This window comes from Anabrus simplex, chromosome 1, assembly GCF_040414725.1.
Source record: "Anabrus simplex isolate iqAnaSimp1 chromosome 1, ASM4041472v1, whole genome shotgun sequence".
In the NCBI taxonomy this organism is placed as follows: domain Eukaryota; kingdom Metazoa; phylum Arthropoda; class Insecta; order Orthoptera; family Tettigoniidae; genus Anabrus; species Anabrus simplex.
Genome location: NC_090265.1, coordinates 685,983,069 through 686,011,029, shown reverse-complemented (window position 1 = coordinate 686,011,029; position 27,961 = coordinate 685,983,069). Strand labels below are relative to the sequence as shown.

General features: G+C 38.4%; 1 protein-coding gene across 2 annotated transcripts in view; it reads left to right on the top strand.

The window, feature by feature from the left end:
- The window catches only part of LOC136857320 (armadillo-like helical domain-containing protein 3), a 302,306-nt gene that overhangs the window by 101,522 nt on the left and 172,823 nt on the right, over positions 1 to 27,961 (top strand). For both annotated transcript variants that reach the window (XM_067135906.2, XM_067135905.2), the window contains exons 6-8: positions 1,991 to 2,124; positions 24,244 to 24,399; positions 24,764 to 24,912. In XM_067135906.2, coding sequence (XP_066992007.1) covers positions 1,991 to 2,124; positions 24,244 to 24,399; positions 24,764 to 24,912 — 439 coding nt within the window. The remainder of the gene's footprint in view (positions 1 to 1,990; positions 2,125 to 24,243; positions 24,400 to 24,763; positions 24,913 to 27,961) is intronic.

Genomic DNA, 27,961 nt, shown 5'->3' with positions numbered 1-27,961 from the left:
CCCCTGTGGGTGGGGGATGCAGAAGGAAAATACACCCACGGTATCCCCTGCCTGTCGTGAGAGGCGACTAAAAGGGGCGACCAAGGCATGATTGAATTAGAACCATGAAACTGCTTTTGATTCTTCCCATCACGTGGGGAACACCACGGGTTGCCTGCGAGTAGTACCACTAAATTAGGTACGAAATAGGTTTGTGATTAGTAGCAGCAAGAGGGGGTTCTCCTGTGGGTTTCCAGTACCCGTGCGTCATACCCATGTGAGCAACACCGCGGGTCTGGGTGTTGCCTGTGAGTTGTACCACTATATGAGCGACACCGTGGGTCTGCGTTGCCTGTGATTAGTACCAACTATGTGAGGAACACCACGGGAATACCGGCACCCGTGACTAGTACACCTAGGTGAGGAACCTCATCGGTTTGCGTTGGTTATGAGTGGCGCTATTGTGTGAGAAACACCATAGGTTTGCGTTACCTGTATGAAGTACAATACTCGTGAGTAGTACCATCTTGTGTGGAACACCGTGAGTCTTCGCTACTTTTGATTAGTACCCCAACATGACAAATTCCATGGTTCTACTTTACTCATGACATGTACCATTCTGAGGGGCCTTAGACCTGGATTTTGGACCCCTTTAGACTTTCTGCATCATTGATTCCGGATTGTGCTTTATAACTGGTCCATTGGTCAGTAATATTATTTATGATTTTTTTGGAGTCGAATCCACTGTTTTTTGTGTTTGCTTGTTTTGTTTTGTTTTGCTTCATGTCCATCCATTCATTCTTCATGACATTTTAATTATTTCGGTCAGTGGATGATTTTGAACTTTTGTTGACCTTTCATTTCGTACCATTAGGGGCTGATGACCTCGATATTAGGCCCCTTTAAACTACAAGAAAGAAAAAAAGAAAAAAACGAATTAACCATCAACTCCTAATTCAGAAATGCCAACCGTTGCTACATCACAAAATATTCTAAGACCCGTTACTGCATGCAATTAACCTTAATTCCTAGTTTAAACCTTTCAGATGTCATGGAACAAAATATTTCCAAAATGTATCCAACAAGGTGAATTTACAGTGTTCAAATAATGCACTCGTATAACTCACTGACAAACGTAATCACACGCAACGAAAGAAAAACAAATCATGATTCAAAGACGAGGAGAAATCTATGTTCGCTCTCGTGCAAGTGCTTTATTCATTGGATTACTGTACTATATGAATTTTATATGCCCTGTACTTGCACGGAAAGTACCTGATGCCCTTAAAACATCATGGCTTATCGAACTTTTCTATGACGAGGGGATAAAATCTCTCTCTTCTGTGTGCATTGCAACATAGTACAATGACCCCAACCCTTGTAAGATTTCTCGGCTGGCACTTCTCTCCTTTTAAACCTTAAGTTCGTTTGGGCTCGGCATTAAAAAAATCCAGTTTTATCGGTATTGATGATATTGTTCGGTGCGTACGAATTTATTGTATGAGCCATGCTTTTTCGGCAGCTGGTTTGAAGAGACCTCATTTGTAGAGGTTGAGGTGAATTAGGAAGCATTTACTGTACTTCTATGAAAAGAAGTGTAGATGTAGGTAAAATTATTCATGTACGTAAGGTTGTGTGGTTTACGAGTCTTGCTTCATTTATATAAATTTGCGGGATGGAATTTTGGCACAGGCAGTCATTCTTTAAGCACGGTACTTTATTATTATTGTGTGTTTTCTTTGCAGTGGACATATAATTAATTTGAAAATTACTTTTGAGGGTGGAAAATTCCTTTGATTCAACACAGTTGCACTCTCATTGATGTTCCTTCTTTAAAAAGAAATGTTGCCAGAAGTACGCATGGATAATCTGCAAACCTAATAATCACTGTTTGAATAGTCGAGAGTTTGCTGGCAATAATTTTTTAATTTATATGATTGTTGTAAAAATAACCATAGTCTACAGAATATTTTTATGAGAACTCTTATTACTAACCACATTCTCCTTTCAGGTGATTATCCTGCAAGTTTAAAAGCTTTGTGTCTTAAACTTCTGCTTGTCCTCGTGACTGGTACGGAGAATGTCAGCCAGAATACACTGTTGGAGTATGTTATGATCAACAGTATATTTGAAGCTCTCATACAGGTGAGCCATTTTTATTTTTAATATCACAAAATATGTAAGCAGACGGTCATGGAGAAAACTAGTTCTGTTAATACATTGCTTGTATATTGGTTTAGATCTTCATGGCTGGTGTCAAGTCTCATGGGATATTAGTTCTTATTAACATGGTAAACATGTTAAGGTTTCAACTAATCTTCATTTGCTCTTGTCAAGATGAATGGAATGAGCAGGATGGACGCTCATACTTTAATATCAGTGACAAGGTTAAGTTGTGTCTTTGGTGTCGGCTTCCTTCTCTGATTGACGTTTTTAAACTCTCAGTTACATTGGATGAGAAAAAGAAAACCTGGACTGAATTCACACAGAAACTAGAAGAGGACAGCAAGAACAACAAGAAACTATTATATCAAGTGGTGAGAAGCAAGGAAAGCAACTGTGAAGGAGTAAAGGCCCTGCAGAAAGATGGAAACATCACTTGGAATGACAAAGAGATTGGATGAGACAGTATTTTAAACAATAATATAATGGTGAAAATTTAAATATCAAACAGCAGGAGACTGCAGCGAAAGAAAATATTTGAAACTTGGAGCCTCCTATAACATGGATGGAAGTGGAAAATGCCCCAAAGAACATGAGTGAAGCAAAGGCAACAGGCATAGATGAGGTAAGCGCTGACATGATCAAGGCTGCTGGAGTGCAAGGATTGCAGTGGATGTTTAGAGTCCTAAACACCATTTGGAAAAAAGAAAACGTACCCGAAGACTGGACTAAAGGAGCCATCGTTCCTCTATTTAAGAAAGGGGACAGACAGAAACCCAGCAACTACAGGGACAACACTCTTCTATCAAGGTACTCACAATAATGGAATTAATCATTGAACAGAGATTAAGAACCATCATTTAACCGCAGCTTGAAGAGGAGAGTAGTACAGTTTTAGAAGGAATAGGGCAACAGCAGACCTGATATTTTCTGTGACCGAGCTCGATTGCTGTAGTTGCTTAAGTGCGGCCAGTATCCAGTATTCAGGAGATAATGGGTTCGAACCCTACTGTCGGCAGCCCTGAAGATGGTTTTCTGTGTTTTCCTATTTTCACACCTTCCTGACCAATCGTTGCCATAAGAACTATCTGTGTTGGTGTGACATAAAGCAGCTTGTAAAAAAAAAAATTAAAAAATTCCTATAAGAATGATCATCGAGAAGCACTGGGGAAAAAGGAAAGGAAGTCGTCTTTATTTTTCTAGATTCTGAGAAGGCTTATGACAGTGTACAGAAACAAAAAATGTGGAAATGGCTTGGGAACCAATGTGTTCCATGTGCTTTAATTATTAAATTCAAATTGCTGTATCAACATTGCCAGATTTGTATCCAAACAGGGGATGGATATTTGGAGTGGTTTGAGACTGGGCAGGGTGTACAACAAGGCAGCGCACTATTGCCACTTTTATTCCTCATTGTAATGGATGAAGTAATGAAAGGAGTTAATAGACTCAACAGCTACTCTGAGTTTAAAGCGCTTGTCTTTGCAGATGGTGTAATGATAATGGGGGTGATAGTGAGGCTGAAATATAACAAACTGAATGACTGGAATGCTTTATTCAAGCAATTTGGTCTCAAGATAAGCATGTCCAAAACGGGCAGTGTTGCCTGTTGGTCGACAGAACAAATCAAAGTTGGAACAAGTACGTCAGTTCCATTATCTTCACAGCGTAGTAACAAGAGATAGCAGAAATCACTAGTAGAATACAGAATAGAGCACAGTTTTATCATCTTGTGAGAAAACTTCTTTGGGATAAGCAAGTTCTATTAAGATCAAAATGCTCTACAGGAGCTTCTGTGTACCAGTTACCACATGCATTCTAGAAACTTACATACAAACCAACAGAAATATCAGCAAACTACAAGTAGTGGAAATGAAGTTCATAGAACTATGATTCAGAAAACAAGAAGGAGCAAAATAAGAAATGACGAGATATGATATAAGTGAAAGAAGAGACCTGTGTCGAAGCCAGGCTGAGGTGGTTTGTTCATCTCAAGTATGGACCCACAAAGAGCAGCTAGAGTGTGGTGTGATAAAAAACTCGAAGGCAAATGATAGAGAGGTTGGCCAAGGAAAAGGTGGATCAATCAGATTAGAAATGATCTAGCTGATGCAGCAGGTTAGGGAAGAAGACATCTATACGGACAGAAATAAATGGAGAGTGCTCATTCACCGCACCCAGGAAACTGGAGGTGGTTTGAGATGATGATAGGCTCCCACTACAAGACTGTTGTCAAGATGGCCCCTAAGTGAGTATTGATGCTTGCCCTCCTGATAAAACTGGGAAGTAGAAACGAGCTCATCAGGGGCTGAGAAACGATGGATATGCGCGTAGAAGAACCAGGATTGATAAGGAGAGAGCCTATCTAAGTATGGAGATGAGGAGATTGTCATTGTCTTTTCATGTTTCCATGTTTGTCCTCGTCTCCTATTTCTGCTGGTCCCTCTTCCCACACTGATCTGCCATTGCATTCGTCCTATTACATGTGTTCCTTTATTATTCTTCCTTCCCCCCCCCCCCCCCTCTCTCTCTCTCTCTCTCTCTCTCTCTCTCTGACTTGATTTGACACTTGTTTGTTCTTTTCCTGTACTTATATTAAGGCCATTGCTAAGTTCCTTTTTATAATATTTTTGTGACATTTTTCTAAAAGTTGCAAAATTTTGCATTTTCACTGAATACAGTTGGGAGACTGACGTATCTTATAGTTCAGTTATTATGAGTTTCGACTTGACGTTTGAGCGCTGCCTTTTGGCGGAGGGTAAGTGAATTAATCAACAGCCAATCATAGGCAGCCGATCACTCCGATAGAGCGCGTTAGACTCCAGTTCCAGTTAGCAGTGTTGTCGATTTGTTGTTTACTGTAACCACATGCTATCAGCTGTTTGTTGTATTGTGCTCAGTTCTTTTTGCGGTCTTTCTGTGTCTCTGTGCTAGGTTGTTGTTCGTTTATATTTCGTAGTGTAGAGTTTATAAATGATTTGTTTAGTATTTTTAATAGTATAGCACGTTATATTGTAGTGAATAGTGTGTAACAGGTGATCTAGTTTATATAGTAGCTTAGTTTAATATTTCATTCAGTAGTAATATAGTAGGTTAATTTTAGGCCCGTGTGTGAATTTGATATTCTGTCATGTCGACGCCTACGTCTAAGGATGAAGCTCCCAAGAGAAGAAAGCTCTTCGGACGCGGTACTCCACTAAAGAGCCAGGCCCGGGAAATTGTTTGTAATGTTAGGGAGTCATTCTTGACAAAGCACCAACAATGATGGCTAGAAAGAATGAGCTGATTAAGTGGGAGAAAGAGCACAATATTTCGGTTCGCGATGACATGGGGAAGGTGGATCTTATGCATGTCTTGAAACAAAACAAGCCTCAGTGCCTAGTTTATGTGGTGGATGAAATAGCCAGAAGGAACGGGCATACAGTAGTTCACCTTCTACTATACCAATGCCATTCTAACACCCTATCACTGAATTGGGCCCAATTGAAGAATTATATAGCTGAGAATAACCGACTCTTCACATTTTTGGAAGTTGACTTATTTTCGAAGCTGTAGGCCGTATAAGTGCGTAGGCCTAGATAAACGTTGTGAGATAATTAAAGCTTGGGAGAAAAAAAGTCTCACAGACGATTATGTTGAATACTTTATTATCTCTGTAGGATCAAGCGAGAGTGAAACCTCAACAGACGGTGACAATGCCGATAGTGACTCAGAAATGAGTGATATATTCGCTTTGTAGGATTATTTCCTTCGTTACGGGAAACTGAATCTAAAAGCAACGCGAGATCTTATACATGGTGAGTAGAAATTTAATTTAATTTTCTCAATTTTATCTGTTCGAGCAATGACATATTTTTTTAAATCTTGTAGCCTTATCCTAAATGTGTTGTGTATTATTGTTCATCGTATGTGAATGATGTATGTTGCTACAAAGAATAACTGATTATGGACTTACATTCCAGTATTTGCATTTCTGTTCGTGTTCTGTATCGTAAATCAGCTGTTTGTATTCGTAGCAGTTTGGCACCACCGTCTGACTTCCGGCTAACTATCAAGTCGAAACTCATAAAAACGGGACTATAATTCACAATCTAGCAACTGAAAAGTCTCCTGCTGTCATCACTGACCCCTTTCCTCACACTAGTAATGTGTGATTCCATTCTTCAACTTCATCTTAAAGAATCCATAGAATTGCTGATTAGGTGTTTCTTCAAATCTTATCAAATAGTTTCAGACTGTATTCCACATTTTGAGTCCACAAAAGATGTTTCCCTAATGTTCCTGACCTTCCCACTGACCAGCTATGTATTTTCACATTTATTTCTTAGCTGTCAATCATGCAAATATGCAGAAGCAAATTTATAGTATAGGCCCACTAGGTATGTTCACAGCAGCAAATTTTGGCTCGACTAGATCTTTGGCATGAAGGTTTTACAATTTTAGATCTTAAAATCAGCAAAACCAGTTGTCTTGGTGATGAGTAGAAACTCTCCAACTGTTCATCTAAGAATTGGAGGTCAGGGGGATAGGTATTGTTGACAACTTCCAGCATTTAGGTACTGTTCTGTCCTCAGACAATACCATACAGAAGAGATTAGGAACAGTATACAGAAAGCTTCCAAATTCTATCACGCTGTATGTCAAATACTTTGCGACAAAACGTTTCCATTCGTTTTCATGATCAGCTTGTACAGAATTTATCTGGTACCTATATTTAGAGCCCTGCACAGATGTGGATATCTGCAAAGTTAGTTTCTTGGCAGATGCAAACTCTATGGCAGTGCAGATAAATGTGCTGATAATTTCTAAATAATGTTTATTGATTTTCATTCAGGTGTACTCTAGAAATCCTGATAAGTTAATCTTCATACATTTCATGAAGTTATTTTTGCTTGTCGTGAGGCGACCCTTGACATTGGTGTGGGAATATGGTTTTATATTGTGTCAGAAGCATACATAAGTTTTAAATTAAATGTGAGGAAAGAACATAAAACATAAATCATAAAATAAATTCTTCAGTGACGAAGAGCCACATTAAACTATGTGAGCCCAAAACCTTGTGACATCAAGTGCATTTGGCTTCGCTTTAACCAGGTCTTCTGTTGTGCAGCTGAATGTGCATGAACTAAATTGCAGCAAATGGGCTGTTGTCTGCTCTTCTCCACATACACACAAGGTACTGTCCACTTCAAAACCCCATTTCTTCTGGTTGACCCTGCACCGCGTAACACCAGAGCGTAATCTAATCAGTGCTCTCCAATTCACCCAATCTGTAACATGGCCAGGAGGGAGTTCCTCTTTTGGGGGCATCCATTGGCTGACACTCGTATGTTGACTCCTTGCTTGCTGCGCTGTTCCTGCAAGTGTTTCGGTTACTCTCAAGAAGCTTTACCTAGACTTAAGGCGCTGGCATGGTGGCTCATATCCAAACAGATGTCAACGTCTTTCTCTTTTCTTTCTTGGCTGCCACTTCACGGCAGATATCGGGAGGTGCTATCCCTGCAAGGCAATACACTTTTTCCAAAGATGTAGGTCTCAGACATCCAGTAATAATGCGGCAGGTCTCGTTGAGTGCTACATCGACTGCTTTGGCATGGCAAGATTTGTACTACACCGAGCATGCAAATTCAGCTGCGGAATAGCAGAGCGAAAGGGCAGATGTCCTCTCACTGTTTCTGGTTGTCCTCCTCAAGATGTTCCTGTTAGCTTCCACACAATATTGTCTCTAGCAGCCACTTTCTGCTTGATGTTCAAACAATGTTTTCTGTAGGTTAAGGCACGATCCAGAGTGACTCCGAGGTACTTCGGGGTAGGATAGTGTTGTAATGCTATGCCTTGCCAAGTGACCTTCAGAGTTCGGGAAGCTTCTCTGTTGTTTAGATGGAAAACACAGGTTTGCATCTTAGTTGGGTTTGGTGTTAGTTGATTCTTCTTTTAATAGCCAGCGAGAGTGTCTAGAGCTGTGGACAATGTTTGTTCAATCGTCTCAAAGTTATTCCCCTGAGAAGTGATGACACAATCATCAGCATAGATGAAACTATTTGTCCCGGCAGGAAGAGGCTGATCATTTGTGTAAATATTGAAAAGCATTGGTGCCAACATGCTTCCCTGAGGTAGTCCGTTCTTCTGTATCCTCCACCTCCTTCCTTTTTCCTGGAACTCAACGAAGAAACTTTGATTTTGAAGTAGGTTTCTAATGGCACTAGTCAGATGAAAGTCCTTTGTCACACTATATACCTTTCCTAGGAGAATTTGGTGATTAACAGTATCAAATGCTGCCAAGAGATCTATAAGGGCCGGTATTATAATAAAGGTTTAAACTGTTGGTTCAGTTTAAACTTCGGTTTATCTGTTAGTCGTGTATAAAACTTAATCTTCAATTTAACTTGATATTAATTTTACTGCCACTCATGTACCGTTTAAACTGACGTTTAAGAATACATAACCTTACAACATGGCAGAACGAATGGATCTCGAAGATATTTTTGAGGTGTTTGAAGAAATACTAAGCAATGACGAAGAAGTGGTTCAAATTATTGAACGACCACGGACACTACGAGTTTTCCGAGTAAGGTGATGTCACTTGCATATATGGAATGAAAAATAGTTTTTAAATAGGTTTAGACTTACAAAACAGACTGTCATAACCCTATTTCAGCAAATTGGTCCTAGAATAAAACATGCAACGAAAAGGTAAGGATGTAAAAATGACTTTTTGAACTGTTTGAATGTCAGAAATGTAAATTTTAGAATATAAAGTAACTTCCTTCTATTTCAGAAATCATGTTGTTAACCCCTCAGTCAGCTACTAATAGCATTGCGGTTTTATGTCTCCCATAGTATGTTTATTAAAATGGGAGATTTAGGAGGAATTCATAAGGCCGTTGTTTCACGGACTATATAAATATTTCTGTATTAATTGCACAAGCAATTCTATTTCTTTACAAGTAAAATTAGGACAACATTTATTGCTTTTATCTGCCATTTTACCTACAAGAAGTAAACATAACATTATCGATAATCATCTTTTCTTGCAAGTCGCTGCAAAACATTATCGACAGTCATCTTTTCTCGCGAGTCACTGCTACCAAGATCGTATAATTCCTTCTTCACCTCAGTTTAACTTAGGCCGGCCATTATAAAACTCAACATCGGTTTAACCTCAAGTTACAGTTTAACTCAATCTTCAGTTTAAACCCTCATTATAATACCGGCCCTAAATGAAGCTCCTGTAATTTTCCGGCTTTCAAAACTATCTTCTATGTGTTGACCTAATTTTAACACCTGTGATATGCAGCTTTTCCCTCTCCTGAAACCAGCTTGCTGTGGAATCAGAAATGGCTTGATTTTATCAGTCAACCTATTGAGGATAAGTCTCTCCAGAATCTTAAAAAGATGACACAATAAGGAGATTGGTCTGTAGCTTCTAGGGTCATTTTTATCTTTGCTTGGTTTTAGAATGGCTATGAACCTAGCCTTCCTCCATATGTTAGGTATCATGGAAGACTGAACGCAGTTGTTCATGAGTTCTACCAACCAGCACTTCACAGTAGGACCAAAGTTCTGTTCCATTCAAAGGTTGATTTTCCAGTCTTTCACTTACTGAGAGCTAATTCCAGTTCAGTTAGTGTGAAATACTTAGATAACTCATTGCTCTCGTCTGGTTGTCTGACTATAGGATTCTTCCCTATTTCCATGGAAAGTTTTGCTTTTCCATTAAGCAAAAGTTGGTGTGCTATTTGATCTGGACTCACATTGTGTGTGTTAGCTTGAGTAGGATCATTGCTCAAGTCTCCAAGCTTCTTGACTGCTCCTACCCATATCGACTTCAGACATCAGCTTCATCCACGTCTCCTTCTTTGCCTGGGAGATGGAGGAAAGAACACTTTGTGCTGCTTGAATAGTTTGCTCTCTAAATGGGTCTTCTTCGTGAAGCCTGTAGTAATGGTGCAGCAGAGCAGTTGTTTCACAAGTTATACCTTGAAGGTAGTGTGTCCTGCTGCCTCTGGAAATTGATGCCCGTGAACAGAATTTCACGATATCAACGAATTTGTCATAATCTTCGGATATAGGAGAGAGAGTTTTTATCCTCTCATCCAACATACTGGAAAACCTTTTCCAGTCAGCCTTTCGAAAGTTATATCTCCATCTGAACCGAACTTTGTGTGGTCTTATGGATAAAGAGAGGTGACATATTAGTGGCCGGTGTTGTGTTCTTGGGAATGGTGAGCCCATTTCTTTAGAACATTGCTGCCAAAGCAGTTGATCACAAAGAGAAGGTCTGGGTTATACCCTCGGTGTCATCTTCCACTATTGAAGGAGGAGGGAAGCTTAACTGTCGTGAATAAGGGAAAGCTCCTGAGTTTCAGCCCATGAAATGATGATCTCTCCATTCTCATCTTCTTGAGCATATCCTCATATCCGACTACAGCTGTTGAAGTCACCGATTACTATTGACTTTGTGTATTTACCAAAATTTGCAGGTGGTTAGAAAGAGAACTTTTCATTTGGAGGCTTGTACACACATGTAATGGTCATGTTGCTTAGCTCCACGGTGATTATTTCAATGTCGTTATCTTCAGTATAATGAGTACTGCTGATCTGGAGACGTGGCTTTACAAATACAGCACTGCCATATATTGCATGTCGCCTTTCTACAACTAAAATCATTCCTGAAATCTTTGGACGTTTCTGATGTTCATCCCTATGCTTTTCCTGAATGCACTAGATGTCACATTTCTGATCTTGGCATAGTTTTTGTAAGAGTTCTTCTTTGGCAGCTGACAAGCCTTCAATATTTATGGATATTATTGTCATGGATGGCTCTGAAAAGAGCCGTTCCTTTAAACACATTTTAAGATTGTTTAGTTCTGCTTCTGGTGTGAGAGAATCATCCGTCTAGGAAGAGTCCTAGTCCATTGCCCAGGAGACACCCGGATATATAACACTATCACATGCAAATACACCCTACTGGGAGGTTTCTCTCGTGATATATAAAGAGCCTCGAGTCCATAAAGCCGTAAATCTGACGTAAGTCTAACTTGCTCCGACCCATAATTGGTGGAAGGAAGGAACAAAGGTTCCGAAAGAAAACTGCTCAATATTATTTACAATTCTTGTTTTTACTATCCACTTAATGTAATACATAAATACATTGTCTCTAAAGGGACATTACAATGCAAACGTTAATTGGGACGTTTCGCTCGCTGTATCAAGCATATTCAGCCACCTTTTATACAGTTTTCCTAAGGTTGAGTCATACAATAAACCTTAATTTACAATAATTCTGTTCATTGAAAATGTTTTACACAATATTTTTTTTTGTCTCTGCTTAAAAAGTAAACAAGTAAAATTAAATTGTATCATTAATGGACTAGGCATTAATGACATAATATTGATGTCCAAGTCATATTAAATATGCCAATTACCATATTTATGCAAATAATCCCCGCATCCTGATTTTAGGAAGGCTCATTTTGAAAAAAATGAAATTAACTAAAATTTGTTCCCCAAAAGAGTAACAAAGGCATAAACAAACGTTCCATATCGCTCTGCGAGGTCCACGTGATCGTTATGCAACATGAACGTGTAATTTTACGGATATAGCTGCTTTGCTTGAACATATTTGAGATGATAAAAATACATTATCACTGCTATAAAATGTATTTGACATGAAAATTAGCGAGTAGGCCTAGGTATTTCATTAATCTGAGCTTGCAATAGGCTCGATTTCCTGAAGATCGGAAGATTCGTTGTCTCCTGCATCACTAGAATCCTCTCTTAAATTACTTACAAATTCATCACACTCCACGTCTAAAACATTTTTCATACGTGATCTCGTTTCACTTGGATATTAACACGACCGATGGTGGATAATACTTTTCGTGCAATGTAAATACTTGAAAAGGACACACCGGCGAACTCAGATGTTAGTTTTGCGATACAGTAGAACCTCGTTAATTCGAAGTGATTGGGACACAAAAATTGGACTTTGAATTACATGATTTCGAATTAACCGCCAACTCGTACTTCAGAAATGCCAACCCTTGCCACGTCACAAAATATTCTAAGACCTGTTACTGCATGCAATTAACACTGAAACACAGTTTAAACTTTTCAAATGCAATGGAAAACAACCTGTTTCCAAATTGTATCCAAGAAGGTGCATTTACATTATTCAAATAGTGGACTTATATCCCCTGGCAAACACAACCACAATCAGCGAAGGAGAAAAGGAGAAAATATTCAAAGACAGTAAGAAGTTTATGCTGGCTCCCCTGTGCAAGTACTTTGTTCATTGGATTACTGTATTGTATGCATTTTAGATGCCTTGTACTAGCACGGAAAGTACACGATGCCCTTAAAACATGGTGGCTTATCGAACATACCTAAGACGAGGGGTGGAAGTATATAAGAGGTGTCACGCTTCCGCCTGCTTTGCAACACAGGACAGTAACTCTGTCCTTGCACGATTTTCCCGCCATGGCACAAATACCAACCCTTGCCGCATCACAGTGTATTCTAAGACCCATTAATGCATGAAGACACTTTGATTCACTGTTTAATCTTTTCAAATACCATGGAAAGAACTATTTCCAAAATTCATTGACAATATTGTTCGGTGCATACGAATTGATTATAATTAAGAGCCCGCTTTTTCACCAACTGTCGGCATCGCCAGTGTTTGCGGATTCCGCTTCTCTGCACACTGCCTGTTAGGTGATATTGTGGAGTTCCTTAAAACACTGAATGATTTCACTCGAGCGTAGCAACTGTTAAACACACTGTAGACACACCGAAGTGAAAGTGCGGAAAGCTACCCCTGGGCGTTCCGGAAGACCCATTCTATCGTGACACGGAGAAATTTTGAATTTAAATTATTCTGTAAAATACTAATTTTTTAAAATGTTTTAAATTAAAAGTCTGCATTGTTTCCCATTTAAATATGACAAGTGGGAGCAGTTTTCTTCCATATGCAGTTACACAAAGCGTAACTGTACACCCAACATCGAAAACTAGGAGAGCAGGAGCGTGTTGCCAACTTTCACACAAATAAAACCCACACCCCATCATGCCTCAAATTTTTTTTTTAATATGCAGGGTTTATTTGCGTAAATACGGTAAATTGAAAGATTTAGCTAATTCTCATATGTTTCTTGATTTTTCAAATACTGTTAGTGTATTTATCGGAGTTTCAAATGAAATTAGTGAAAGTCAAAGGATTAAACTTGCAGTATTTTTTCCGTTGTGTTTTCGTTGTTGAGAACTACATCATTAAGGGATGGATCATTGCAGGTTTATACTCAGTTGTATGCATCATACTTGTAGTTTGTCACAATCTTCAACTGATTTAAGTCGAACTATATTCACTGGTCAGTTTGTCGTAGTTTAAGGTTTCACGCTTTTTTGCTTAGTTGTGCTTGTTGCAGTACTGAGACTATTTGTCATTGTGTTTTTACTTCTTGTGTTATTGAATGAGGTGGGTGTGGTGGAGGGCAAGTAGGTGGAGAAGGAGCTATGGGCGGAGCATTGGTATTTGTTGACGTATTGGAAGGATTACGGTTTAAAAAATTTGAAATTTTACTGTTATCTGATTTAAAAGCTTGTAGCAATTTTGGCAATAACTTCTATTAATGGGCTTTTTAGTTCAACTGCATTGTTCAGGTTTTTCCCCTATTGAAATGCTGATCTAAATAAATATAAATATTTTCGTATTCAGTCATTAACTTTCCTTTCTCAATTACCGTGAGGTTCTTATCTATTGTGCTAAATATGGCCAGTCTCTTTCATGTGGTTAGCCATTGCTTATTATGTTTTAATGCGTTATAGTGTTCCATATATCTTGTGATAAAACTGCTCCCTGTCTGGCAAACATATGAGAAACTGCACTGTGTGCAAATTAATCTATATATTCCGGATCTCTGATATTCATCTTTATTATGATTTAAAAAGATGTTTCTATTAGTGTTATTTGTCCTAAATGCTATTTGTAGATCTCGTTTTTTCAAGGAATTTGTAATTTGGTGAGTCGCAGGATTAGTGTAGGTGTCAGTAGCATTTTTGATTTTTTAGTCTTCTCTGGGATAAGATTATTGGCTAGTTTAAGTTTTACTTTTTTAATGATTCGATTAGTTGTCTCTATTTTGTAATCATTAATTAGTGCTAGTTCTTTTATAAATCCTAAGTTCTTTCTTTAAGTTAACTGATGATAAAGGTATCTTGAAAGCTCTGTATACTAGGCTGAAAAAAGAAGTTTGTTTATGGGATTTCGGATGAAGGGAATCATTTTTATTGTAATTGGGGTGTGTGTCGGTTTTCTATATATGTAAAAGTTAAATCCAAAATCTGTGCGTGTTACATTAATATCCAGGAAATTTAATGAACCATTGTTTTCATCTTCTTTGGTGAATTTTACGCAACTATTTATTTTGTTTAAACATTCTAGAATTTTTGTACTATTATTTTTTCGGTGGTCTGTTATCACGAACATGTTGTCTACATACCTCAACCATAGACGTAGTCCTTCTATATTTGGTTTAATTTTAGATATTTCCAAGTTATCCATATAGATATCGGCTAATATCCCTGAGCTGGGGTCCCCCATAGCCAAGCTTAATTGGTGATAGATCTTGTTATTGAAGGAGAAATAGTTGTTGTTCAATACAAACTTAAGTAGTTTAATAAATTTGTCTATTACTATCTTTGGATAAGTTGGACTTGATTATTTTGACTGTTTCGTTAGTAGGTATGTTAGAGTACATGTTAGTGATATCAACCGAGCTGAGTGGCTCAGACGGTTGAGGTGCTGGCTTTCTGACGCCAACTTGGCAGGTTCGATCCTGGCTCAGTCCGTTGGTATTTGAAGGTGCTCAAATACGTCAGCCTCTTGTCGGTAGATTTACTGGCACGTAAAATAACTCCTGTAGGACTAAATTCCGGCACCTAGGCGTCTCCGAAAACCGTAAAAAGTAGTTAGTGGGGCGTAAAGCAAATATTATTATTATTGTTATTATTATTATTATTATTATTATTATTATTATTATTATTATTATTATTATTATTATTTTGTGAAGGGGTTGCAGGTTGAACTTTTTAAATTTTTCACAGAATTCTATCGAGTTTTTGACTGAAGAAGTATTGTTATGAAGAGACTTTTCATTTTTGTAAAATTATTTCATTAATTGAAGTTGGCACTTTCTAAGCCTATTTCCAATTGGTCAGATGATTCTGTATTGTTGAAAAATGGTTACGCATGCAACAGTCATGTCCGTCATCAAGTTGTTATATCGTATCATTAAGAAATATCAAATGCAATAAAGTGTAGAAGGCACCAAGTTCCTTTACTTCAAAATCAAACACAAACATTGGCGCCCAACAGCACGGCTCTCAATAACCTGAGATGTTCAATACAAGCAAGATCATGAAAAGTGGAATCCAGAAGTGAAAACAATGCGTCGCAATTGAGGTTAAGCATCGGAGCAAAAATACAACACATCTCGAATTCGTGGAATCACTCACGGATATTGCATTCTCGTTCATAACGAAGATCAGACCGCTGAGGCCAACAACTACAACGGATTGCAGCATAAATCAGTAATCAGGCAAGTACGATTCGAGTTTTCGTACTTAGTACATCCAAAGAAGTAGCGACAAGATTTCAAGTTTTACATTCTCTTAGCCGCTCAAGGCAAGAATCTCCGTGAGAGCGTGAGTCTGACAAATACACCATCCTTGCTATACATACGGTACTCTTAGATTCTAGCCTTTCTCTTAGCGCATGTTTTTGTAACAAACATGCACATGCACCGATCAACATAATAATAAGAAAATGATAATTGAAGTCCTTTGATCCTCCTGTTGTCATAAATATAAAAGATCCAAATTCCTTTGTCATATAACCTCAATTCAGCAACACGATTCCTTTGAACTTATACATAACCTTCACGCAATCCTTTCGAACTTTCACAGCATAACCTTAATTTCAATATGTCGCAACTAACGAAATTGAAACAATCGCGTAGTCGAGTAAAAGGCACGTTAACAAGAATAATAAAGTCGATTACAGCTGACACGTCAAAATCAGAGGCGAAGGTTAGAATTAAAAAATGTGAAGAGCTATGGAATTCTTTTGAAGAAGTACAAATTAAAATTGAGGAAACAGAGATAAATGATGAAACAGCTGCATTACAGTTTGAAGAAGAATGTGAGGGAGAGCGAGAGCTATTTGAATCTATTTACTTCAGCGCAGTTACACAACTGCAAACGATAATAGATGAAGCAGAGGATGTTCAAAATAATTTACTAGCTCAAATGAACACGGCAGTAAACAACGCCGTTCATCAACAGGAAGTTCCACAACATCATAACAGAAGAATACATAAATTACCAGAAATTAAATTACCGGAATTTAACGGTGAATTCACAAAATGGTTGCTTTTTAAGAACAGTTTTGAGTCAACCATTCATAATGATACTCAACTAACAAATATCCAAAAATATCAGTATCTGATCGGTCTTCTGCAGGGCGAGGCACGCAAAGTCATTCAAAGTTTTACCATTTCAGAAGAAAACTACACAAGTGCGTGGAACTTGCTTGTAGATACATATGATAATCAAATGATGATAATCGAGACACATCTAGATGAACTTTTCAAGTTTCCTACAGTTTTTAAGGAGAACAAATCTGAATCACTCAGGCAATTACAATTTCATATTCAAACTCACATGGCTTCATTAAAAGCAATGAAGCAACCTGTACAATATTGGGACACATTGGTTATTCATCTAGCAAAGAAGCAGCTGGATTTCATTGAGCAAAGAGACTGGCAGGAAAGGGTGAAAGGCAACACTCCAGAGAAGATGCCAGCATTGGATGATTTCTTGAAATTTTTAACTGAGCGTTCCCAATCATACATGCTTTTAAATCATAACAAAACCAAGGCATTGAACACAAAGGCAAATCCGAAGGACAAACAACCTAGCAAGAAAGTTGTTATGACGACGACTCAGGGAAGCTGTAATCTGTGTGGTGGAAGTCACCCCATTTTTACATGTGAAGAGTTAATTAAACGATCAGTTGAAGACAGAAGAAAACTGCTTCGAGAAAAAGGACAGTGTCATAACTGTTTGAAACCAGGACATATTGCAAAAAATTGCAGAGGATCGAAATGCAAGAAATGCGGACTTCCTCACAACACACTTTTACATGCTGAGGAAGATGACAAACAGAAACAAAATCTCAAAGAAGATCAAGTGCCCATAAACCTGTGTGTCGAATCTCAGCATTCACTTGCTTCACTCAATGTGAACTTGGCGAAAGGAATAACATCACAAATACTTTTGTCAACAGCTTTAATTGATGTGAAAGATGTTCACGGAAGAAGAATGACATGCCGAGCCTTACTGGATCCGGGATCTCAGTCGAATGTAATAAAGGAAGGTCTGTATAAGAAACTTGGTTTACCGAATGTCAAGACAAACACACAGATCATTGGAGTAGATTGTTCCAAAGTGGAAACAAAAAGGATCACGAGAGTACATCTCGCTTCAAGGAATGACGGATTTGAGGTGGAAGCAGAATTTCTAGTTTTGCCAACTATAACAGGACGATTGCCACAGTTGGAGATCAAGAAGGACAAGATTATTATTCCAAAGGATATTCGCTTGGCAGACCCCACATTCAACAAGCCTGGAGACATCGACATGTTAATTGGTGCTGGACTTTATTGGAGAATAGTCATAGGTCCACCCAAGAATGAAGCTGAAGGACAACCAGCTCTGCAAAACACCCGATTAGGCTGGATTATAGGTGGTGAAGTTTTTGAGAACAAACAAGGATGAACAACAACATGCATGAAAATTAGCAATCAACAATTATCAGATCAGATGGAGAAATTTTGGAAACAAGAAGCAATTCTGGAGATTCAACATTACACATCAGAAGAAAGAATATGTGAAAGACAGTTCACGGACACCGCTTCGAGAGATACAACAGGTAGATTCATCGTAAGGCTCCCTATCAAGCCAGATGTCATCCTCGGAGAATCAAGAATACACGCACTAAACAGACTAGAATCATTAGTCAAGAGGTTAAGCAGACACCCCGAACTCAAGACAGCTTATGCAGATTTCATGGATGAATATGAAAAACTAGGGCATATGAGCTTGATTGAAACAAACCAAAATCAAGATGTAACAAATTCATACTTCATACCCCATCACCCAGTGGTACGTCCAGATAGTGACACCACAAAGGTTAGAGTGGTATTTGATGCCTCAGCAAAAACATCACTCAGGACATCACTCAATGACAAGCTCATGACGGGACCTAACTTACAGCGAGATCTTTTTCACATTGTACTTAGATTTCGCAGCCATAAGTACGTCATGACGGCAGATGTGGAAAAGATGTTTCGGCAAATCCTCATCCATCCTGAAGATCGAGCATTCCAGCAGATTTTGTGGAAAGAGGAATCTTCAGCCCCTGTGAGGATTTATCAGTTGAATACAGTAACATATGGAACAGCATCAGCACCTTACCATGCCATGAGATGCTTAAATGAATTGGCTACTCTTCATGAAAATGAATTTCCAGCAGCAGCAAAGGCTATTCGCGATGATTTTTATATGGATGACTGCTTAAGTGGAGGAGACATTCTAGAAGACGTGATCGGGCTACGGCGGCAAATACAAAATATACTCAAGATTGGTGGACTGCATTTGAGGAAATGGAGGTCCAACAGCAAAGAGATCTTGCAGGATTTGGAGAGCAAAAGCGACGAAGGGACTTTACTGGTTTTAGACAAAGGTGAAGCTAGTAAGACTCTTGGACTCCTCTGGGACTCGGCACAAGATTGCCTTAAGTTTCGAGTTGAGCTGGCAAAGCAGTCACCAAGATCCAAAAGAGAAGTCGCCTCAAAAATCGCACAGATTTTTGATCCACTAGGACTCGTGGGTCCAGTACTGATCAAAGGGAAGATGTTGATGCAACACTTATGGGTAGATGGATTTGAATGGGATCAGCCATTGTCTCGAGAGCACCTTCAGATTTGGAACGAGTAATATACGTCATTAGAAAGACTGAACAACATCAGAATTATGAGAAACATAAATCCTGGGAATTGCTCTGGCTCTTTTGATTTGTTTGGATTTAGTGATGCTTCAGAGAAGGCTTTTGGAGCATGCATTTATGCAGTTTGTCAAACGCAAAGTGGTCTCTACATTTCCAATTTACTTTGTGCGAAGACGAAAGTAGCTCCTTTAAAAACCATTTCGTTGCCAAGACTCGAATTAGAGGCAGCCCTTCTTCTTGCACAACTTGTCAAAACAACAGTGAGTGCTTTGAAAGAAAAAATTGGTCAGATCAGATTATGGAGTGACAGTACAATTGTTTTGGGATGGATCAACACTGAGCCAAGGCTGCTGAAGACATTTGTGGCAAACAGGATTGCAAAGATTCAAGAAGCCACTGATGCAACCACCTGGAAGCATGTTCCTTCGACTGAAAATCCAGCTGATCTTCTCTCAAGAGGAATTACTTCAGCAGAACTCGAAGATAAAAAGCTGTGGTGGAGTGGACCTTCTTGGCTTCGCACACGTCAACAACCAGAGCATTCAGAAGAATTTGAAACAGAACTACCAGAGCTGAAGGTCACAGCAGTCATGTTGGCAGCACTTGCAGAAAATTCGGCAGCGGTTGTGGCAGAGATGGCAGCGAGAATATTTGCAGGAATTGCAAAAACGCGTCAAGTGGCATGATACTAATCGACGTATTGATGTTGATTCTTTGGTGCTATTAATTTAGGACAACATCCCTCCTCTAGAGTGGCCCAGAGGTAGGATAGTTCAAGTTCACCCTGGACAAGATGGTGAGGTGAGGGTTGTCACCGTTCGGACGGCTGGTGGAACTTTTACCCGAAGCATCAAGAAAATATGCCCTCTTCCCATTGAAGGGGATGACAAGGAGAACTGAATTCAAGATTTCCTGTGATATCTTTAACTTTGTGTTATTTTTCATCAAAGATATAATTTCAATATTATTTTCTTTTAATGATAAAAATATGTATGCATAGAGTTTTGTATTAATGCATATGTTCAGAATAAGTGTTTTTGCAATAGGTATAAGATTACAATGTTACAATAGTTTAGTTGAAAGAACTCCTTTCAAGGGGGGCAAGATGTTATGAAGAGACTTTTCATTTTTGTAAAATTATTTCATTAATTGAAGTTGGCACTTTCTAAGCCTATTTCCAATTGGTCAGATGATTCTGTATTGTTGAAAAATGGTTACGCATGCAACAGTCATGTCCGTCATCAAGTTGTTATATCGTATCATTAAGACATATCAAATGCAATAAAGTATAGAAGGCACCAAGTTCCTTTACTTCAAAATCAAACACAAACAAGTATTATTGAATTTGTAATGCTCTTTTAGGAACTGGTTTATAAATTTTTGATATGTTATATGTGGGGCTATTCATGCTATTTATGATTGGTCGAATGGGTATGTTGTTTTTGTGTATCTTAGGTAGAGCTTTTGCCTTTGGTATTTTCGGGTTCATGTTTATCAGTTTCTGTTGTTCTTTTTGTTTGAATTGCCTTCATATAAGTTATCTTTGTATATACTGTCAAATGCTTGTCTAAAATATGCGAACAACATATGTAAATCTATATTGTGCTCATACCATTTTTCCATTGTTTGACAGACAACAAATATTTGATCTACTGTGCCCCTAATTTGCCTGAAGCCACATTGTGCTGCTTCCAATCTCTCTTCAGCAGCTGGAGTCAGATACTGCAGTCGGGTATTTGAAAACACTTTATAGATGATATTCAGTCCCCGATGATTAGTGCATTCATACTTATTTCCCTTCTTATATATTGGGAAAATTATTCCTATGGTCCACTCATCAGGCATCTGTTCTTCCTCCCATATCTTAATAATCAACTCGTATATCTCTTGTAGCATTTCTGTGCTGCAATTTTTAATCAGTTTACTTGTTATTCCATCTTCTGCTGCTTTATGGTTATTTAATTTTGCAGTAGCCTTTTCTACATCTTCCAATGTGGAGACATTTATCAATTGTTCTGGCCCAATCTGCTCTATATGCCTTTCACTCTCCTCCCCCTGTTCTCTTTCCTTGTTAAGGAGTTCTCGAAAGTATTCGGTTCATCTTTCTGTTATTTCTTCATTCTGTAGTAGTTTACCTTCTTTATTCTTACAGCCATTTAATTTTGGCTTATACCCCTTCCTAAAATAATTAATTTCATTATAGAATTCCTTTGTCCTCTTTTGTAGCCTTTGTTTTTCTATACCTCTAGTTTAGTCCTAAGCATCGCTTTTTTCTCGTCTACATTTCTCATACTTCCCTGTTTGAACTTGTACCCCTTTGTAACATTTTTACTCTTCCTATATTCTTCCTTCCAATCGCTTCTTCACACTCCGTACCAAACCAGTTATTTCTTTTCTTCTAGCTATACCCAGTGTTTCATGTGCCACACTTTGTATTGACCTTCGTACTTTTGACCACCTTTCCTCTATTCCAGAGACTTGACCAATTGTCTGCAAAGTCTCGTTCATTTTTAACTGGAATTCTTGTTTTTCCTCAGGTTGTTGTATTTTTTCCAAATTCAATTTCCTTCTTTCCGTAGGTTGTCTCCTCTATCTTATTGCCAATTTTTGTCTCACTGCTGCTTTTACTAAATAATGATCAGAATCAACAGTTTGGCCCTCTACATGTCTTTATGTCAATAATGGATGTTGCATGCCTCCCAGTCACTAGGACATGCTCTATTTGATTTACTACTGTGCTTTCTGGCATCTTCCATGTTCCTTTATGTATTTTCTTATGATCAGAGCATGTGCTTTTAATTATAAGACCGCTAGTAATTGCAAACTGTCCCAGATGAAAACCATTCCCATTTGATTCTTCATGTAGTGTATATTTCCCTGCTATTGGCCTCATACATTCTTCCTTTCCCACTTTGGCATTAAAGTCTCCTAGAATAATAATCATGTCATGTCTTCACACCTCTTCGGTTGTTTGCACTAGCTCGTCATAAAATGTTCCTTCCTTTCCTCATTCGCATCCTCTATTGGTGCATGCGGTGATATAACAGTTATATTCCTAAATTTCCCCGTAATCCGGAGTTAACCTATTCTATCTGAATAGGTTCAAATCCTATTGCATTCTTCTTCAATTTCCCATGTACTATAAATCCCATACAGAATTGTCCTGTCCTTTCTTCCGGACCATTATAGTTGAGGCTATAATCTTTCTTTTCAATACATCCTTGCCCCTTCCACCTTATTCCTGAACTGCTCCTAAGTCATAATATGACTTTTTGTTTCATTTACAATTTCTTGCATTTTTCCCGGTTTCAACATAGCTCTTACATTCCATGTCGCCATGTTTATATCCGCTTTCCTTACTCGTGTCCTTTTCCTATGATTCTGTCAACTTTGATTTCCGTCCGGTTTTCTTGTAGAAGTCTTCTGAAGAACACTTCTTTTTATGAGGTGAGGCCGCTAACCCCACACTCAACCCTATCCATTGGCGGGGATACTAATTTTGGAGCATCCTACTCCTAGACAGGTTGCCTTCACCACAGCTAAGGAGTCCCGTCTCTTCCGCCTTATAACCCCATTGAGGAGGGGTTGCCTCATCCGCATTTTCAACCATTCCAAAGATTTCCTTCTTTGCCAGATCTGTTGTTAAGGTCTTCACCCGTCACCCTGGGCATGGGTTCCACGTTATACCCCAGGGGACTGGGTCCCCACCTGAGCTTAGCCACCCTTTTACACCAGCCTATTGGAGTAGAGGGTGCCCACCCCTGCAACATGGATGTGCCACGTAGGAATTACTATCTCCTTTGAGCCGTGTTAATGGTTGTGTATGATACCACAAACAACGGCTCCATTTCAGTACCTTGGGTGTAATAGTCATATAGTTGCAATATCTGCGGATAACCACTCACGGGTGCGGATGAAGAAAGTTCAAATACGGAGCGGATGCAGATAATATTTTTCATATTCGTGCAGTGCTCTACCTATATTAACGTGTGGTTTGGAAGCAGCAACACTTACTGGATAAATAGTCATCTTCAGACAACAGAAACTAAGTTCCTCCATTCTTGTCTACAAAAAAAAAAAAAGTGGATGTGGATATCTGTAGCTTGGATTGGAAAAATGTCTGCTGGAGACCCTAGAATGGATCTCCACACAGGACTCCTGGAGCATGCCCTGACCGCAGTATTCCTGGGAAGAAACCAAGTGGAAGACCTCTGATCTTCGGGAGGAGCAGATTTTCTACAGCATCTAGAGATGGACAGGACAAACTGAAGAAGACTCGTATAAAACCGGACCCAGCTTGCTGGAGCGAAGAAATTATTATTATAATAATTATTTTCTTTAAATACCTACAATAATTATTACAATTAGAAGTTATTGCTTTAATTGTTTGCTGTTTACTTCTTGGAATAGCACAGCACCTATATGGTCTCATGTTTCTAACAGCTGACACATGCGTTTAATACCCATCATTTGCTAATCCTTCTCAGTATGTCAGTTCGTTTCTTGAGATACTGATACTGGTTAATAGTACTGTACATCAGTGCCCTTGTAAACTACAGCAGCTTCTCTGACATTACTAGCAGGCAAGAAATGAGAACTATGAATATTTGATGGAAAGGTTCACTACTGTTGACATGAGATAAAAACCTCCATGGTGAATTTATTTTCATTTTTAAAGATCATTATGTTCTGAATACCCTGGTTTTGTGTTATTCTAAATATTACATGTACAGTGTTCCATATTCTGTACTTAATTCGAGTGCTTACTTTTTTTGATTGTTCATGCTATAATTGTACCTATGAGCACAGACATGTTAAATCTGCCACTGAGAATATGTCTTTAACTACCCCATGTTATGTCTTTTCATGTTACTGTATGCAGTCCAGTAGAATCCAGTACCCACTGGGTTCTGAATTGTGTGTCTTTGTACCTAATTATAATATCTTCTGAAAATGTATTGCTCAAACTAAAATCTTAGATATAATACATATTATAAGAATCTTGAAGTGTTTGTTTCTCATTTAATTAGTTACTGTGCGAGCCAGCCACAAGGACGCAGCATGGCCATGACGCAGTTCTTCTCCTGACTTTGCTGGTGAACTACCGAAAGCATGAGGCTGCCAATCCTTACATAGTCAAGCTTTCCATCCTAGATGATGAGCTGGCACTCAATGGGTATGGGCAGGTCAGTTAAGTTGGTGATACTGTATGAATAAGAAATGAGTTCTTCTGGCCACACTGGTCAGATTGCTATTGATTTTGACAACCTACTAATACTAGACAACTTTGCCCAAGTGTAATTATATTTTGAATATGTAATAAAAATTGAAGGTCTTGTGCCTACGATCATGAAATCAACAAACACGTAAAACTACAAACTTGCTTCAGACTGGCTTCTCGCCATATAATATATATTTATTATATTCTTTTTTTGAGAGAGAGAGAGAGATTTTGTATTGGGATATTACAGAAAATCTTGCCGTGTCTGCAGTGAAAGTAGACTGAAGTATTCATACTTCTATGGATGTAGCCTCCTAATGTGCTTGTAGGTGATCACATCGTGCTTGACAGAATTCTGTCGCCAGTTCACGGCTCAACACACCGAACCACAATCTGGTAGTTGGTTATCCTCGCTCACCAGCATGGTTGGCAGTATATTTGTGTCAGAAGAAGGAGGAGTACGTACGCAGCAAATAAGGTATGTAAGCCCTTACATGAGTTGTTGATTCTGAATATGTACACAAAATTCTTGTTTATGGGTAAATATGTCCAGCACAAATGTTAGTGAGAGTTATGAAGTTTTTTACATTGACTTTCAATGAAGAATTGATTAGCATTAAGAGTGAAAAATCTATATCCAGCTAAATGTAATGCAGGACGGCAGTCCCTTAAATAGCAGGTGCCGACCGAGCAAGTGGCTGTGCGATTTGGATCACGTAGGTGTCAACTTGCATTCAGGAGATAGTGGGTTCGAACCTCACTGTCGGCAGCCCTGAAGATTGTTTTCTGTGGTTTCCAGTTTTCACACCAGAGGACCTTAATCAAAGCCACAGTTGCTTCCTCTCCACTCCTAGCCCTTTCCTATTCCGTCGTCATAAAATCTGTGTTGGAGCGGCGTAAAACAAATTTGCAAACAAGAACAAGCAAGTGCCGAATGAACAAATCAATGAAAGGATGTTACTAGGAATGAAATGTACTTTGTTCTTGGAATTAAATGTTAATGAGTAACATTCAAAAACCAGCCATGTTTTAGTATGAGTCCCTTTCCCAAGGCATCAATTTTCCCGCACACTTTGACACCGGATATATTTGAACTTGCCTTGAAATTCATCCACGTTGTTGACACAGTGCAAACACCATCTTCTCAAGCTAAGCCTGTATTTCAAAATTGCAGCGGTTGTGGACATTATAAATTCGGATTTCAAATTGCATACTGAACAGAATTTTTTTTTCTATAGATGGATCAATAATTTTATGGAAATGTAGGTAGGATTTAAAATGTTGGAAACATGGTTTAATACTGTATTATTTAACTTTTGTGCAACTCTAACTCAGACTATTTTTGGAATTTTATTGGGTACTCTTGGGATTATACTTATGTGTCATCAAATTATCATTCATGACAATCTCAATATTGCAAAGGAACAAACAAATGTCAAATCAAGTCATATATAGAGATAGGAACAAAAAAAACACACAATATGATGAACACAATGGCAGGTCAGTTTGGGAAGAGGGAGGAACAGAATGTGGACACAAGGACAAACCTGGAAACGCAAAGGGACAATTTCGACATCTTTATACACTGCTGTCTTCAGATGGATAGGCTCTTTCCTCATTAATCCCAGTTCTCCATCCATCTCTTCTCAGCCTCAGCGAGCTTGTTTCTGCTTCCCAGCTTTTTATTTTATTTTATTTATTTATTTATTCATTCATTCATTCATTCATTCTTTCATGTGGCGAAGTTAGAGCACACAGCCCTCTCTTACACTTAACCACAATACAACAAGTAATATTAAGGCTGCCTATTACTAATTATACTACTTATACTGTTTCCTGATTAAGCTTAAGTTACACACCCACACAATATGCAGCTTATTAGCTTATTTGCTCTTTAATTCAGTCCTATTTTCTCTCTCACACAGACACTTGCACACATACTTACAATTTACACACTTATCAACTACCCTTATGTTTACATTATATAAAACTAACAGAAACAATTTTTAATTTTACAATTACCAATCACAAGCACACAGTACACACCAATACACACTTCAGTCGGTAACTCTCAACAGGAAGTCTCTGAAGATATTTTAAATTTGAGGAAAGAGTCAATGCTTCTGACACTTACTGGCAGGGAATTCCAAAGCCTGGAACCAGGTACAATAAAAGATTTGTTATACACAGAAGAGTGGTGAAAAGGAATAGCTAGAGTGGAGCTCAAGTGAGTGTTAACGGTTATGGAAGGAAGAGAGGAAGTGAAGTTTAGATGAAATAGACTGGGGGGGAGTTACTATGCAGGAGTTTGTGTATTAGGACAAGTACATGATATTCTCGTCTCTTATCAGGTTTTAACCAGTGCAGGACTTGATAATAAGGAGTAATATGCACATCATACCTTAGGTTAAAAATGAATCTAAGGCAACAATTCATAATACGCTGCAGTTTCCTAGTTTGTTCTTTAGTAGCGTCTACCAAGATTACATCACAATAGTCAAGGATAGGAAGAATTAGAGTCTGTGTTAATCTTTGCCGCATATTTAGTGCTATAAAATCTTTATTTAATTTCAGTGGATGTAGAGTAGCAAACACCTTCTGACCTACGTTTTTAATATGTTCTGCCCAATTTAGAGTTTGTCATAGTCCCCCCAAGATTTCTCACTGTTTTACTGTATGGGATTGTGCTATTATTTATTTGTAGAGGAGGAATGATCGAATCGTTGATCTTGTGGAGTAGTTTCAAGGAACCGACAATGATAGCTTGCGATTTTGATGGATTTATGAGAAGTCTGTTTGCGAGAGCATATTCACTGAGTTTTTTCATGTTATCATTTATGCATTTTACTGCGTTTGGTTTGATTAAGCTGCAATGGTAATATATTTGGAGATCATCAGCATATAGGTGATAATTACACGTTTTTAGAGAAGATGAAATGTCATTGATATACAATGTAAAAAGCAACGGTCCTAAAATACTGCCTTGTGGCGTGCCAACTTTCCTTGTACACCATTCTGAATTTCTTTCACTAGTTATCACCCACTGCCTCCAATCTTTCAAATATGATGTAAAAAACTTCAGTACTAAAGGGTTAAACAAGTAGGATTCCATTTTCTTAAGTAGTAGCTGTAAGTCTATTGTATCAAATGCACCATTGAAATCTAGTAACGTTAGTACTGTAACTTGTCGTTGTTCCATAGCTAGTCTGATGTCTTCTGTCACTTTAAGGAGAGCCATGGCAGTGCTGTACCCTTTCTTAAAGCCCGATTGTAGTGGGTCAAGGAGAGAATAGTTATTTAAATATTAGAATACTTGCTCGTACACCAGTCTTTCAAAGCCTTAGAAAGCACTGGAAGAATAGAAACTGGGCGATAGTCAGAGGTCAGTTTAGAATCGTTTATCTTGGGCACTGGGATGACAAATCAATCACTCACTACTGATCTGCATTTAGGGCAGTCGCCCAGGTGGCAGATTCCCTATCTGTTGTTTTCCTAGCCTTTTCTTAAATGATCGCTAAGAAATTGGA